General features: G+C 38.9%; 1 protein-coding gene across 1 annotated transcript in view; it reads left to right on the forward strand.

Annotated features, from left to right (window-relative positions):
- Positions 1–427: 427 nt before the first annotated feature.
- Positions 428–15,010, forward strand: part of LOC140230332 (nuclear cap-binding protein subunit 1-like) — a 31,898-nt gene continuing 17,315 nt past the window's right edge. Inside the window, exons 1-10 of the mRNA XM_072310483.1 lie at positions 428–522; positions 2,888–2,985; positions 4,572–4,672; positions 5,601–5,685; positions 6,256–6,483; positions 7,054–7,197; positions 7,922–8,137; positions 9,300–9,397; positions 10,905–11,079; positions 14,368–14,495. Coding sequence (XP_072166584.1) covers positions 486–522; positions 2,888–2,985; positions 4,572–4,672; positions 5,601–5,685; positions 6,256–6,483; positions 7,054–7,197; positions 7,922–8,137; positions 9,300–9,397; positions 10,905–11,079; positions 14,368–14,495 — 1,310 coding nt within the window. The 5' untranslated portion in view covers positions 428–485. The remainder of the gene's footprint in view (positions 523–2,887; positions 2,986–4,571; positions 4,673–5,600; positions 5,686–6,255; positions 6,484–7,053; positions 7,198–7,921; positions 8,138–9,299; positions 9,398–10,904; positions 11,080–14,367; positions 14,496–15,010) is intronic.

Here is a 15,010-nt window from a genome sequence, read left to right on the forward strand (position 1 = left end):
TTCAGTCTGTGACGAGATAATGGGTCTGTAACTCCCCAAAGTCTAGACTAGACAAGTGGTTTGTAGCTAGCTCTGTATATTCAACACCGACAGCAGTTTACACTGCAATCACAGAAAACAATGCGGAAGTTGCTGCCGCATATAGCACACTCGTAGTGCATGGTATTTTAGTCTACGAAGGAGCTTACGTGAACTAGTATGTAGTGGGACCAAGGAGCCTCAAACTTTAGGCGCAGAGCTAGCTTCCTAGCTGTGCACGCACCGGTGCGTACGATTAGCACCCGTACGCGTACGCCATGTCGTCGGCGCACGCCTGTACAGTAATACTGCATGCTTCGAATGCGCGAAACGTGTGTTGCACGTTACGTCCCGTGTATGTATACGGATATGGATACCGTACATTATACACACCACAGCGCGCCGTAATTGAAAGAAAGACCCCGGGATCCGGAGCAGGAAAGCAGAAGAAAACAACGCGAAAAATCATGTCCAGAAGAAGAAAATATCACGATGACGAAGAAGGTACGCAAAGTGATGTTGAACGATTTTTCAAATCTTTGGTTTCTAAGGGTTCATCTAGTTTTGATCAGCATGAAATATCAAACATTTTCAGCTATTATTTCTGTGGTCCCATCTATGACATAATGTGTGGTAAACTTATTGCTTTACAACGACGGGAAAGGGCAAGTTTGCAGATCTTTTTATGCATGTGATATGCGCAGACAATTACTTACATTATGGTTTAAAATGAGATATGCCCAATATACAATACCATATTGGATGTAACGTTTCTTTTACCTAAAAAATTAGACCTAATGGTTTCTTTCAATTCAGAGACAGACAATGTCCAATGACCAATGTCCAATGATGGCAGAGTCGGAGAAGAAAACATGCACCGATGCTGTATTAACACGTTAGAATTAAGATTTTAATTGGATTTGCTTAATATGTGTAAGACATACGACATGTAGAGCTGTATATTTTGGGGTTTTGTGTGTTGGTGTGTGTGTGTGTGTGTGTACAAATTGTACCACTGCAATGATCATGATGATTTAATCAATGCATGGTTAATCAACTGTTGTAGAGTAAGAACCCCAATTTTTGGCCACCCTCCAAAATCCGGACACTTATCACATGGCAGCTAACTATACACAGCCCAGTCGCTGCTGTATCTACTACAGTAGCGACTGGGCTGTGTATAGTTACATGGCAGCAAACTCTACTGTCACAATACACACATATCACATAGTTTCACATACTGGAACACTCGTTCACCACAGGAAAGTGCCCGAGTCACCTCCAAAAATCCACCAAAAATCCCAAATTTTGCCGTCAAAAACGCAGAATCGCTGCAACTTTTCCAAAGGGTGCACGAATTAGGTCCCGTGTAAAGAATCGGGGTCGTCGAAAATGTGCTAAAACATGAAAAATTATGCCGTTCTGTTGCAAGATTTTTCGCTTATCACAAGCTCACAGTGTGATGGTAGCCTCAAAAACACAAAAGAAAAACAAAATCTCCGTACAGGTTGTACATGCCAATGCAGTGAATAAATGTACAGGAGCTGAATGCAAGTGCAGTGTCCCCAAAATTCGGACACGAACAGGCACCGCAACGTCCCCGATGCAACCTTGCGCCAACAAGGTGTGGCACGCGCGGATTTTTCAGCGGTCTTGTATGCGTATTGACATTGCGCGCCTGTCCGAATTTTGGGGAATTGACATGGTGATAATATTGGGGGATTCTGTGAAATTTTATGATCTATTTAACAAAATCAATATTGGGAAAAAGTAGGTTGATATATTCAACATACATTATTATAGATATAATTTTGTAGAGTATTATTTGAGTTGAATAAATATTGCAAAAAAAAGCTTAAGTGTCCAAAAATTGGGGCTTTTACTCTAGGTCTCGATGGGTCTAGCTGTATTAATTTACCTAATAATGCGCATGCTGGGGGGCCGAGTTCACCTACTTGGCTGAGTTAACCCATAACTACGGTACTCTTAGTCTTTGTAGATTATATTGTAGAGTATGTACATGTATTGCGCTGCAAAATATACAATGCAATGAGTACAACGCTGTAATTGAGTATTTTAGAGGAAAATTTCAATATTTTGACCCTCCCTGTGACAATCTTGTGACTTTAGTTCATTTTTGTGGTAGGTAGTGAGCGTTGCAACTGATTGACAAATTGCCCTACATCGACGTAAATAAGCACTGAATTGATCAGTGTTTTAGTAGTAGCCATGATAAAAAATCATGGGCATACATACTCGAGTATGTAGTGATCAAGTAATCAATACATTTTGGTGACAGATATTCACCTGGAAGGTAGATCTATAAAAACGCATAGGTTCTAATTGATCCAGATGTTAACTTGTACAGTACTTACCAACTTTTAAGTGCAAATCACGGAGACACCGAGAGAATAGTTTTCAGCTTGTCAGAGTCACTTCTTCAGCTTTGACTGTACATGGTGTAGCTGGTGAGCTTTCACCCATGATGGATGCATGGGCAATGAGGCACTGTCTTTCATTGTATAACATCCAGAATTTCCCTAATCACCATTTACCAATTCCAAAACCAAATTTACCTACATTGATATAATTTTGGGGGAAAGTTCTCATTGTGTTCCATTGGTTCATACATTGTATCTGTGTGGAAAGTTTGTGTGCCTTCAGTCAAATTCAAGTCAAACTCAAAGTACAATGCAAAGTCAATGCCCTCATATTGAAATATTTCACAATTTGTTAACATAAGTTTTATAAGGCCAAATCTACCCATACATCCCTCTTTATGTTATCTCATGTCAAAATTAATGTTCTTTCCTTTCTCCCCCTTTTTTATTTCTTTCCCTCTTTTTTTTTTTTTCGTTTTTGCCTACAGATATGGACACTGGCCATCGATCGTCTAAAAGACGTAGGCCTGATAATGCACAGATTGAAGAGAGACTGGAGTCCCTTATAACAAGGGTTGGAGAGAAGGTGAAGTAGAATGCATCTCTATTTTCTCTAAACCAGTGTTTAAACATTTTGATACTAGTGTCTTTATGTAAACACTGAACAGAAGAGAACTGAGCAGTTTATGTGTACCAGACCATGAGGGACTTCAGACAAAGTGTACATGGTTTGTTTACTTTAAAATGTGTACATCATTACATTGTAGCACAAATGCTTATAAGTATACTTATATACATTATGCTTATGTTTGTGTGTACTTTGTAGGACAGGTACCTTATTATTTTAGGACATTGATTAGCATATGACTTCTTTTGACTGGATACTGAATTGCATCACTTTTTTTTATCTGATTACCCTTTCTATTCATTTTGGTGTATCATATGTGCTGTGATATACAATTGTAGCATGGACAGTTGTATCAGGCAAGCATACAAGGTTAATGTACGTTACATGAGTAAATCCTCACAGGCACATGTTCATTAATATTTTGGTTGATATATTATCATACAGACTGTATTCAGACATTATACATGTACGTAATGCAAATGAAACATCTGATAACGCAGATTGAATTTCTGTCAGGAGTGTCACCATTGTACTGTGACTGTGATATGGCTTGATTAGAGATCTCCATTTCTTTGTTTCAAATGTACTGTAGCTTTCAATCCAAACAGAATCTTAGTCAGAGGCAAAATGACAAACATGTTGGGAAAGCAGTCACTATGTCCATGACTACACACAACAAGCACAGTCTGAGGAGGGCTAGGGACACAAAACAATGAAAACAAAAGAGATAGGTTAGAAGCCAGGGGCAATGAGCCAATCAGGGGGATTAAAGCAAGGGGGTGAACAGACAATAGGCAGAGGTGGTCCAGTGATGATCCCAAGGATCATACAAGACAACCTGTGAGGGATGAAGATGAATTGGGACACAACATCAAACATGATAAGGAAAAACACATGGTGAAGAATAGGAAAAGAGTGAACTAGCAGTAGCATTTGGGGGGGGGGGGCTGGTGGTTGAACATGCATTGAGCCCTAATCTGGGTGTATAAAGATGTGGCAAAAAATTAAAGTAAGAGCCGCCAAACATATGCAAAGTACAAAACATATCAGTGTGTTTTGGGGTTTTTTAAGCAATACATACTAAGGAGTTCATCGATATATGAAAGCAAATATCCTCTCAGTGAGTAGAATTTCTAGTAATAAATTCCATATCCACCATCTATATTCAATGTTATCCACTGTTTATCAGCATACAATACTTCTCAGTGGTCATTTGGAGGAAGTTGTTCACTTCAAACAAATTCAAGAAATTCTCTTGTTATCATTTTATGTCAGAAATATATGTAAGTCAGTGTTATAATTGCCAATGATGCAGTTGGCAATTGTCTTTCAAGATGTTAGGAGTGATTAAGTCTTTTACAGTGTATGTTCAAACAGCTTTACACTTGTACCTGAGTACTTGTTATGAACTACTCAGATTTCACATTTCCTCATTGCTTTGTTCTTCTACACTCCATATTGCAGAGTTTTCTAGTCATAACAATAGTTATACTTTAATCATCTAATTTCTCCTTTTGTGTGTGTTTGTTTGCTTTGATGAGTAGAGTACATCATCTCTTGAAAGTAACTTGGAGGGTTTGGCAGGCGTCTTGGAAGCTGACTTACCCAACTACAAATCAAAGATCATCAAAATATTGTGTGACTGGTAAGTTCAAATCACATCTTCTGCATGCAAGGGCATTAACATTTCAGCAGGTTTTAGTTGCTTCTTCTAAAAATGTATTTTGGGCAATTCCGCAGTTAGGTGGACACGATATGGATAAAAGAAATGTTCCTCTTTATCTTCCTTTAATTTAGGTATCAACTTATGCCATGGATGTTCACCAATCATAAGGTCTTTCAAATTCAGTAGATTTTATTTTTCATATTTATTGGTTTTGCGAGATCTAAAACCATCATTTAAAATGTACATGTGGGACTGGGGATGTTGAAATTCACTTAAATGCAAATTACAGTGGGTTCCTTTGATAATTTTTCCTCAAAGTTTTGCTAAGGGGTAAAAAATGAATACAATTAAATACTCCAGAAGCCATGTGACATTTTGTCCTTTACAAAAGGGTAAAATGACCTGCGGAATTACTCCGGACAAATGTAACGTTACTAACCATAACGTTACTAACCATGCTTTGGGGGGTCTAGCTAATAAATTATTGGTCGAACTGCTAAAAATATTTGCGTGAACAATTGTCATGATGCAATAATTGAAATTAATGCAACACTTTGTTTGAAGTAACTTGAAATTTTGCACACTTTTTGTTTCAAGACATTGATTTTTTTGTCATGTCCTTTTTTCGTAACATTACTAACCAGCCCTTTTAATTGCCATAGCAATTCTAATATTTAATGGATTGTATTCATTCTTTTCTATATCATAAACCTGGGAAGGATGAACATGTTTTTAGCATGATTTTGACTTGAAATGAATAAATGGTGATTTGATAGTAAAAATAAATATCTAAACTTGTTTTAAATGTAATGTTACTAACCGCGGAATTGCCCATTTTGCTTTTGTGGATGTATGTAAACATTTAAAGTCTGCTCTCTGTATCTTGTCATTGCTTTGTTTCTTGCAGTGCTGTTGCCTTGCCAGAGAAGATCACCGTCTACACCACACTTGTTGGACTCCTCAATGCTAAGAACTACAGTTGTGGGGGAGAGGTAAGCTATGCCTATCCAGAAACACACTGAAAGTGAAAGCAAGTAAAACGATACAATGTGTACCTTAAAACCAGAAATGTTTGCATGCATTTCAATTTCGCGAATATCGCGAGAGCAAGGATCAGTGAGAGATCCAATTCATGAAAATGCCATGCTGCGAACATATCTTGTTTTAGAGTAACCAACACAGGATATAGGGATTTAATACTTTCTACACACATTTCAAGATGTGACATAAAAGTAACAACACCCAGTGTGATGTATGACAGGCTGTGTGTAGTTATGACATGAGGAAATAGTTTGTTGCTGGTTCCCAGTTCAATTGAAATGCACAGGGAGACATATAAGAATTAAAAAAAAGAAACTGAATAGTAGCAAATATATGGCAAATGTCGCAATCACAATGCACAAAACCAATTTTAATTTTAGTCAACGAAGCAGAAGACCATAAACTATTCATTTTACCATGATAATTGACTAAACAAGACAAAATTTCTGTACTCACTACAGTTAATTACACATGGACAAATGATCATGAAGTAATGTTCTCTTGCTTTTCCCTTTATGCAGTTCATTGAAGCACTTGGGAAGAATATGAAAGATTTCATGAAAAGCAATGAGTGGAATAAAGCCAGGTATGTTGTCCGCTTCTTCGCCGACCTCGTGAATTGCCGCGTGATCGAGGTGGCCTCACTGATGTCCCTGTACGAAAACTTTGTAGCTGTCACCATGGAGCCGGATATTCCTCAAGTTCGCTCAGATTGGTTCATCTATGCAGTTCTCAACAGCTTGCCATGGGTATGTTGCAATTTGAAACAGTGGACTCAAATTAAAGCCACTGAAATCGAGATGCAAGAAATAGAAATAATTGAACACAATATAATGATAAGTTTAAGATACTATGACACATCTTCAAGTCTATTATGGTCAGTTCTGTTAGGGTCTCATAAATGTTTAGTCATCATGTATCCAAACCAAAGCTTGTTTTATTTGTTTTTCCTCCATTTTAAAGGACAAAAAAAGACAAATAAAGGATTCTAGAGGTTCCTGCATTCCAGGGATATCAGTCCGTAGGGATATTGTCGTTTGAATTATTAGCCCATATTGTATATTATGGCGGAATGATACTGTATATGATCTGACAAGAAATAAAAAGATTAGTCTTTCTGCTGAAATGCAATTGTTACCTCCTTATGGTCATAATTTGATTGTTTGTGACAAGCCATCAAATGTATGACTTGAGCTTCTGTTTTGTAAGACAGGGCAATTAGCAGAGCAAAGGGCAATTAGCAGAGTAAAGGTCATTGCAGGAAAATAATATTCTGGTCTATTGCTATTGATATGTTTATCTTGATTATATTATGGCAGGTTGGCTGCACTCTGGATGAGAAGAAGGGTGAGGAGCTGACCAAGCTAATGAAGACAATCGAGGAGTACCTTGGCAAGCGTAAGAAAGATCACGTCCCTTTCCTCCGCGTGTGGCACGGAGATGGCGCCCATGAACAGCAAGATGTGAGTTTGAGTAATCAGCATATTATCTATGTCACTGTGAGAATCATCTGCACTTGATGAGAAAAATTACCTTTGATTATTGTCTTTCAAATTTACCACTTGCTTTTTATGCCTGAAAACACATTTTGAGATTCTAAACAATGTGAGTATATATGCAGACTGAATTGATACTGTTTTGTCTCAAGTTTTTGAAAGCTTCCTTTTAATTGTCTGCCTGGTATTATGCATGTTTTCTTATGCTGAAAAGTACTATAAGGAACATTGCGAGTTATTTTTAGTGCTCAGTCAGGTAAGATGAACTTTGAATAATTTTAATATCATGGACAGTCACAACAACTGAGCAAGCATATGCAACATCTCTCTCATGCCATTACAGTTAAGGGCTTTGGCAGCACAATCCATCCTATGGTAAAAGTTACCTGGCCCACATTTTGACAGCAAAGTGGAAGTCACCCACGCTACGGGACTCATGAACATGGAAAAAAAAAAACCTTCAAATATAACACTTACTATATAACACTTATTATACTCTTACAATACCTAGATTGAAATCAAAGATATGAAGTAATGTAACATAATAAGCAAGAAATTCTGTGCCAGTTTTATGCCACTGGAAGCATGCCAAAATGACCACTTTTAGAGTATACAGCAGATGATAAGACTAGGCATACAAGATTTGTGAGATCAGACACGACTGTTTGGAGCAGTTTCTTTTCTCTCTCAGTACCTCGACAGTCTCTGGCAGCAGGTGACCAAACTGCGGCGGGACCAGTGGCTGGAGAAGATCATCATGCGTCCCTACATGGCCTTCCACTCGGTCCTCTCGGAGGCCCTGGTCCACAATCTGCCCCCGTTCACGCCCCCGGCCCACTCCTCTGAGCTGGTCTACCCCATTCCCACTGTGGTCTTCAGGATGTTTGATCCCACTGACGCTCCCGAGGTGAGGCTCTCTTGAGTTCCAGTGTTCATGTATTAGCAAGTAAACAAGCGTGTCACATACTGTATACGCTGTTTATTTTTGCGTACAGATATTTTCGCGAATGAGTAGGTCATAGACATTTTCGCGAATTGATGCCGATGCTAACGTAAATGCACTATTACCCTAGCACTTGGAGACATTCTATGGTGTTGTCAAATTTGCAATCCAGCTATTCACAAAATTCACGAAAATTAAACCCTCGCAAAAATAACAGCTTATACAGTACATATTACAGGGATTATAACAAATGCACATCTTTTACTTGCTGCTGTGAAAGTCTAAATTTCTGCAGAGTTGAACAAGGGCCTGTGAAATGCGTAACATTTGTTTTTCGTTTGTACAAATGTATGTGTGTGTGTTCATATTTTGTGTAGTCGTGGACAATAGCCAGATTGTGTATCCGTTGAGGGACCTTTCCTATCAAGGCCAATCATATTGGTTCCCCACAGCTTAGAAGAACACCATGCTGGTGAATTTGTAGAAACTTCATGTTAACCCGTTGAGGACGGTTTGATTTTGCTCCAACACACATTTCGCGTAGACACTTGCCCGAGTATACTCGGGACTCGTCCTCAACGGATTAAGTGAAGGAGGGAGCACAGATGACTTTAATTGCAAACACAGCTCTGATGTGTAGGCTACCATCTATCAGTTCCACCTTTATAGTCATTCTGTGTGTTTATCAAACTTCTGGATGTGGAGATGAGATTGTGTTAATTTGTTGTAATCAGGGTATATTTTGCGTGATAAAAGCATTGTATTTCAATGTGATGTTGCTTGTGAAATTGATTGTGATGATGTATGATTACATGTATGATGACTTACGATTATGAAATAATATGCAGTTTTTCATTTACATTACTTTTGATCACACAATTTAAGCAGAAGTGTAGAACTTAATGAAGGCACCTTGTGCTGAAGTAACATTCTTGGAGCACAGGAATTAAATCAGTTTATTTAATGGTTTCAGCTGATGTTTATGAAAACTGTTCATGTGGGGAGTGCACACCAATTGAGCACAGTACAGCTATGTATGTTAAGCGACTTTTGATTCGTATCTGTGGCAAAGGAAAGAGGAAGGGTATTTAGGTGACCTGTTGGTACCATGCTTTTCTTTACCTAGGGACCACCACTGCCAGGAGCTCAGTCCATAGAGAGATACCTGGTAGAGGATCAGATCAACTGCCTCCTCAACACTTACTTCAGGGATCGCAAAGAGTGGTGAGTTCACATCAGTGAAGAACCTTAATATTACATTCTACAGTAATCATACATTTCTTAATTCTGCTCCTCTTTTGTCATATGTGACTGTGCACCACAAACAAACAAATAGTTGCACCCCTTGATTTTACTTGAGAACTCATAAAAGGTGGAATGGGTCAACCGAGTCAATCTTGAGTTTTTCATATTTTCTGAAAGAGATATCTTTCTACATTATTCTTTATTTTGGGATCATAACATGAATGGAAAAGTGCGTTTTCAGCAGTTTTTTTTTACAACCCATTTTGGGGAGAGAGTAGAATGATCAAGTATGTCTTAGAGGCCCCTTTTCATTTCTTGAAATCCTTGGTACACTCTTCACTTTCAAGTCTAATAACTTTTGAAAGTGAAACGCTACTGCTTTGAAATTTGCCATTAATCATGGACAGAATGTGTTAATAAAACATGCTCAATTTTAGCTTAATCTGATAATCTCTTCATTGTGTTGCTCCGGTGGTTTACATCCTGTGTTTTGTCCCTTTCATCGCACAGCTAGCACGGCTTGGAAAAGATTAAGCACTTGAATAGACATTGTACTTCAGAGCCTCTTTTCTCAGTTCTTACTTTTCCAGAGTGTGTGTTTTCTTTCCATTATTTAGATAGGTTAGGGGAGTCCATATGAATTGAGTTATACATCATTTTAAAGCTTAGGGTCTGCTCTTTTAGAATCTGCCCTTAACTAAAAATCCATGTCCGGCAACTTTTTCTTGTTGAAATTCATTCGTGGGTTCGAATCCCGCTCGAGTATGTACGCCCATGATTTTTTATCATGGCTACTACTAAAACACTGATCAATTCAGTGCTTATTTACGTCGATGCAGGGCAATTTGTCAATCAGTTGCAACTTTTTGTTGGTTTTGTGATGCGGGGTCACATAGGGTGCATTTCTGGTTCAAATATTTTCCCATATTTTGTCATATTGGTGTGTTTTGTTCGTTTGTTTGTTTCTTGGAGGGGGGGCACTCTTGTTTCATGACCAGTTATGGAATTGGCAATAATACAATCTCTTCAGAAATACAATCTCTACAGAAAATGTGGTCCCTGTTTTGATAATTCGGAAATGTTGAATATCATTCATCACCTGCACATACAGGTTTCACTTATTTACATTGATTTACTAGTATTTATCAAATGCATCACAGTATGCATTATAAATCAGACATAATATTTCTTTACATGCACAGTTGTGTCCATCCTTTTTGATAATGCATTGCCTCCAGAACATTCAACCGTTACTGTCGAGGGGAGTTTGGCAAAAGAGAAAAACCTGCTGAACTGGTACATGCATTACCTGTATACATATTTCTGCACACATGAAATCTTCTCACTGCTTTTCATTTCTCCCTCTCACACTCTCTCTTTCCTTCTGTCTCTATCCCTCCCCTCTCCTTCTCTTTCTCTTGCCATCCCTCTCCCTCTTACTCCTCCACTTCCCACCATTGTTGCCCCGTTTCCATGGCTACCACAGTGCTGCCCAGCTGCTGAACTACCACGCCAAGAAACAGGTACCTCTGAATTACGTCATCGTGGAGGTGATGTTTGGTCAGCTCTTTGCCCTCCCGCAGGCCCCCCGAATCCACATTTTCTACATGTCTCTCTTCTTGGAGCTGTGCAAACTCCAGCCGGGCTCCCTGCCACAAGTGGTATCCTTTTGTAACAGATGGCACAAATTCATGCCCTATTCTCTATGTGATAAATTCATTGCACATACTTATGGACTTGTATGGGACTAAACGAAATTTACAAATGGGCCCAGCTGCTCAGATCATTTTTTATTGTTGTAGGCTTCTGTAATTGTGCCCCCTTTCAACTAATCAATCAACTAAATTCCTGGCAAGTATACAAAATTGATTGGTGAGTACTGTATATGCCATATATTCAGCGAGTCAAAGTTTTTGCAAATTGAGACTTTCAGATGATTTCACATGTGGTTAAATTCGCAATTGTGGAGTATGGCACTGCATGGAGAAAATGTATGTGTGCGTGTCACATTCATATTGGGATAAAAGTCAATATTTTCACATGTCTTCACTCCACTTGTATATGTAGCAAGATGTTTGCGCGCTTGTGAATTGTAACAAGAGTTTACGCACTTAGTACAGTAGGAAGTGTTCATGCACTCAGCAACCACTCGTGCAACAGAGGAGACAAAATAGTGTATTATTGCACAGCCACTAACAGTGATAGTCTATGGGGAATTAATACATTGGCCTACGCGTTTTGTTCAATACGCTCTCGTATTGCACAGTGAAAATCGAGAGGATGACAATAAATGTCTGCCCCCCCCCCCCCCAAGGAAAAACGCAGTATCTACATCCAGCTCCATTTCTAAACAACCGAGATATTCACCATTTTATATTTTTGCCAAAGCCCCTGGAAAATATACTCTTTTGAAAAATTCCTTCATTGTGGAATTTTAGTCTATCTAGCTACCAATTTTCCTGGAAAATATCATTTTGTGTTTTTGTTTTGTTTTTCAGTTATTGATGAAAATGTAGATACTTTGGGGAAACCCCACGCAATTAACTGATTTCCCCAAGGAAAAACGCAGTATCTACAATGGAACGAATTTCCCCAAGGAAAAACGCAGTATCTACAGCGGAATGACTAGGATTAATCTTCTGCCATAATTATGTATGCATGTATACATCATTGTTCAAGTATTCTCTGGCCCTGGGGGATGCATCCTCCACCCCCCCCCCCCCCCCCCCCATTTATGCCCTGATTACAGAGCAGGCTTCATAAGATTGTTAAATAACAGATCGTTCTTGGAACGTTTGCTTAAAAGTGTATCCCAGACCGATCTTTCTGTAGGCCTAACGTTACGTCGATACGTGTTTAATATGAAGCTTGCCAGGGCTGTAATGTGATGCTACATGGCCTAGCCGCTAACTAGCATCTAGAATACTAGATCTAGATCTGTACAGTCTAGGTTACAGTCTGTCTAGACCAAAATAAATCTAAATCGGATGTCTGAACCTAGATCGACCTAGACTAGGTCTAGTTTTTATATCGTTTATTCTAGGCTGGCTACGTAGCAGGCTACACGAGTCTACCGCCTCAGGCTATACATGCACGATGCTCACAGAAAAAACAAAAATAGCCTAACGTTAGAACTGCAGAAGGTTTAAGCCCTACACGAGCCAGGACTCTTTGATTAGAAAAAAAAAAATACATCTAGAACCGGTCTAGAATGAAGTGACATCCGCTCTCTAGGCCTATTCCTTCTGGATTGAACCTAAGTTTAACGTCATGTAAATTTGTAATGTAGGCCTAACTTTTTTTTTACTTGTAAGTTATGTAGCATGCAGCATCATTCTGGGATCATGCATGCATTTTACGCAACCCAGTCTCACTAGGGTCTAGACACTGTCTAGATCCGATAAGAATTAAAATACAACTTATTCTTAACTGTCTCTATTTTGTCCATTTACCGTGGGTACCTATTTTTCACATGGACCCTTATCTATTGTCAACTATGTAATTTTAAGACAGTATGGTATGGAGTAGATAATTGAACATTGACACTTCACTAGACTTAGGATTCTAAAAAGTGGTTAAGTTTTAGACTTCTTACTACAGGCCTGCCCTAGAGTAGGCCTAGGCCTATTCAAGTCCAACACTAGATCTTTCTTTAGACTTTCGGAATACGGACCCTGAAAGTTCTGATTAACGTTAAGTCTAACATTAGAAAAGAGACGCAAGACTAAAACGTTACTGTCTAGACAAGTCTACAATCTAGACTGAGATCTAAGGGAGGGTGTAACATGTTACATAACCTGACGTTTATCCGATACAACACAAATAGTCTAGGCCTAGATCTAGGCCTATTGCCTTTCGATGAAACTTTCGGATTCGGAGCCTGAGGAATTTTGACAAGGGTCTAGGCATAACAAAGTTACTTCACAACAAGTTAATATTGAAATAGTACGGATAATGTTAATCATTGAGGTAGAATATGAAAGAATAAAGCTGATCGTTTATCACACGAAGCGAAGTAGGGCCTAAACACAAATGTATGCATTTGTGTTTACCTCACTTCGTGTGACAAACATGCATTTGTATGTGTTTACTTCGCTTCGTGTGACAAACAATCAGCTTTATTCTTTCAATATTGAAATAGTTTTGAATAACTTACTCATTATCTGCAGATAAATTTTTCTTGAGGGCTAGGCTCACGAGTAATTTTCCCCACGACAACATTTTGTTTTATTCCAAGTACACACTCCCACTGTATGCTGACTAGCCGGGCCCTGTGCTGACTGCATGCTGCACAGCATCAGTGCAGCTAGCAGCTGCAAGCTGTCAGTGTTGTGTTGTATTGTTTAATGTGCACTCGGTTAGTCTTAATCACACACTGTGTTTTATATTAGGATCACGATCTCATCAAAATATTTACTAATCAGTATTGTTTCGGTTAGATATTTTGAACATTATGTCTTATTATTGAGCAAGTATGTCTAAAGAAAGCAATTTACGTTCAAAATACAGAACAATCGGCAAAGTATTCACATATATAAATAACAGTGTCTGGTAATTAAGACTAGCTTTGTAGATACTGCGTTTTTCCTTGGGGAAATATTCATCATGTAGATACTGCGTTTTTCCTTGGGGAAAGTGCAAGTTAAGTGTAGATACTGCGTTTGGCAGTTACGGAAAAGTGGCTTTCTAAACATTTTTTCAAAAATCTGAATATGTCATATGAAGAAGGATTGCCCACTGACTATATTTATGCAAAAAAGTGAAAATCGCCAAAAATGTTAGATACTGCGTTTTTCCTTGGGGGGGCAGATGTGTTTTTGATGTGCCACTAAAACATCCTATATAGATGAAAATTCTTAATGCACGCTGATTGCAAGAAGTTGGTGGTACTCACAGCAGTCTATCTACATCGCCTTAACCAATAATCTCTCCCACCTCCCGTCTCCCAGCTTGCTCAAGCATCAGAGATGCTGTATGAGAGGCTTGAGCACATGAACCTCCAGTCCTCAGACAGGTTTGTGGTCTGGTTCTCTCACCACCTCAGCAACTTCCAGTTCAGATGGAGCTGGGAGGAGTGGTAAGACTCTTCGCTTTTCTTCTGATTGGTTTTTCTTTTTCTCTCTCTTCCTCTCTGTATCAAGTGATGCAGTTTATGAAGATTACAGGTTTAGTACAAATTATTTATATTGGATTGTGGAACAGTAAGAAACTTTGCCTGTTTATCTTTCTCTCTCACTCCAACAATCAGCAGCTTGATTGTTAAAGATAATATAAAGTTTTGGTATTACCTCAAAAGTTTCCCTGAATTTCCTTGTCTTAGTTTGTGTTTCAGGTTAAAGTACCTTTCATATAACTAACACTGTGAGACTTACTCGCCCCAAAGTGCTCTTATGTCTTAGTAATCATTCAATAATGGTTTCGTACCAGAGCCGCCGCCGTCATACGGCGCCGAGTAGTACACGTATTGTGCGAGATAACTGCGACCAGCAGCGTGCAGCCCCATACGCATACTGTGTAGCTAACTGCGACCAGCAGCCCCATACGCATAACTAAATGGGGCTTCGCATTGTAGCTTACAGGATCATGACAGAT

Source organism: Diadema setosum, chromosome 7 (genome assembly GCF_964275005.1).
Source record: "Diadema setosum chromosome 7, eeDiaSeto1, whole genome shotgun sequence".
Classification (NCBI taxonomy): Eukaryota; Metazoa; Echinodermata; class Echinoidea; order Diadematoida; family Diadematidae; genus Diadema; species Diadema setosum.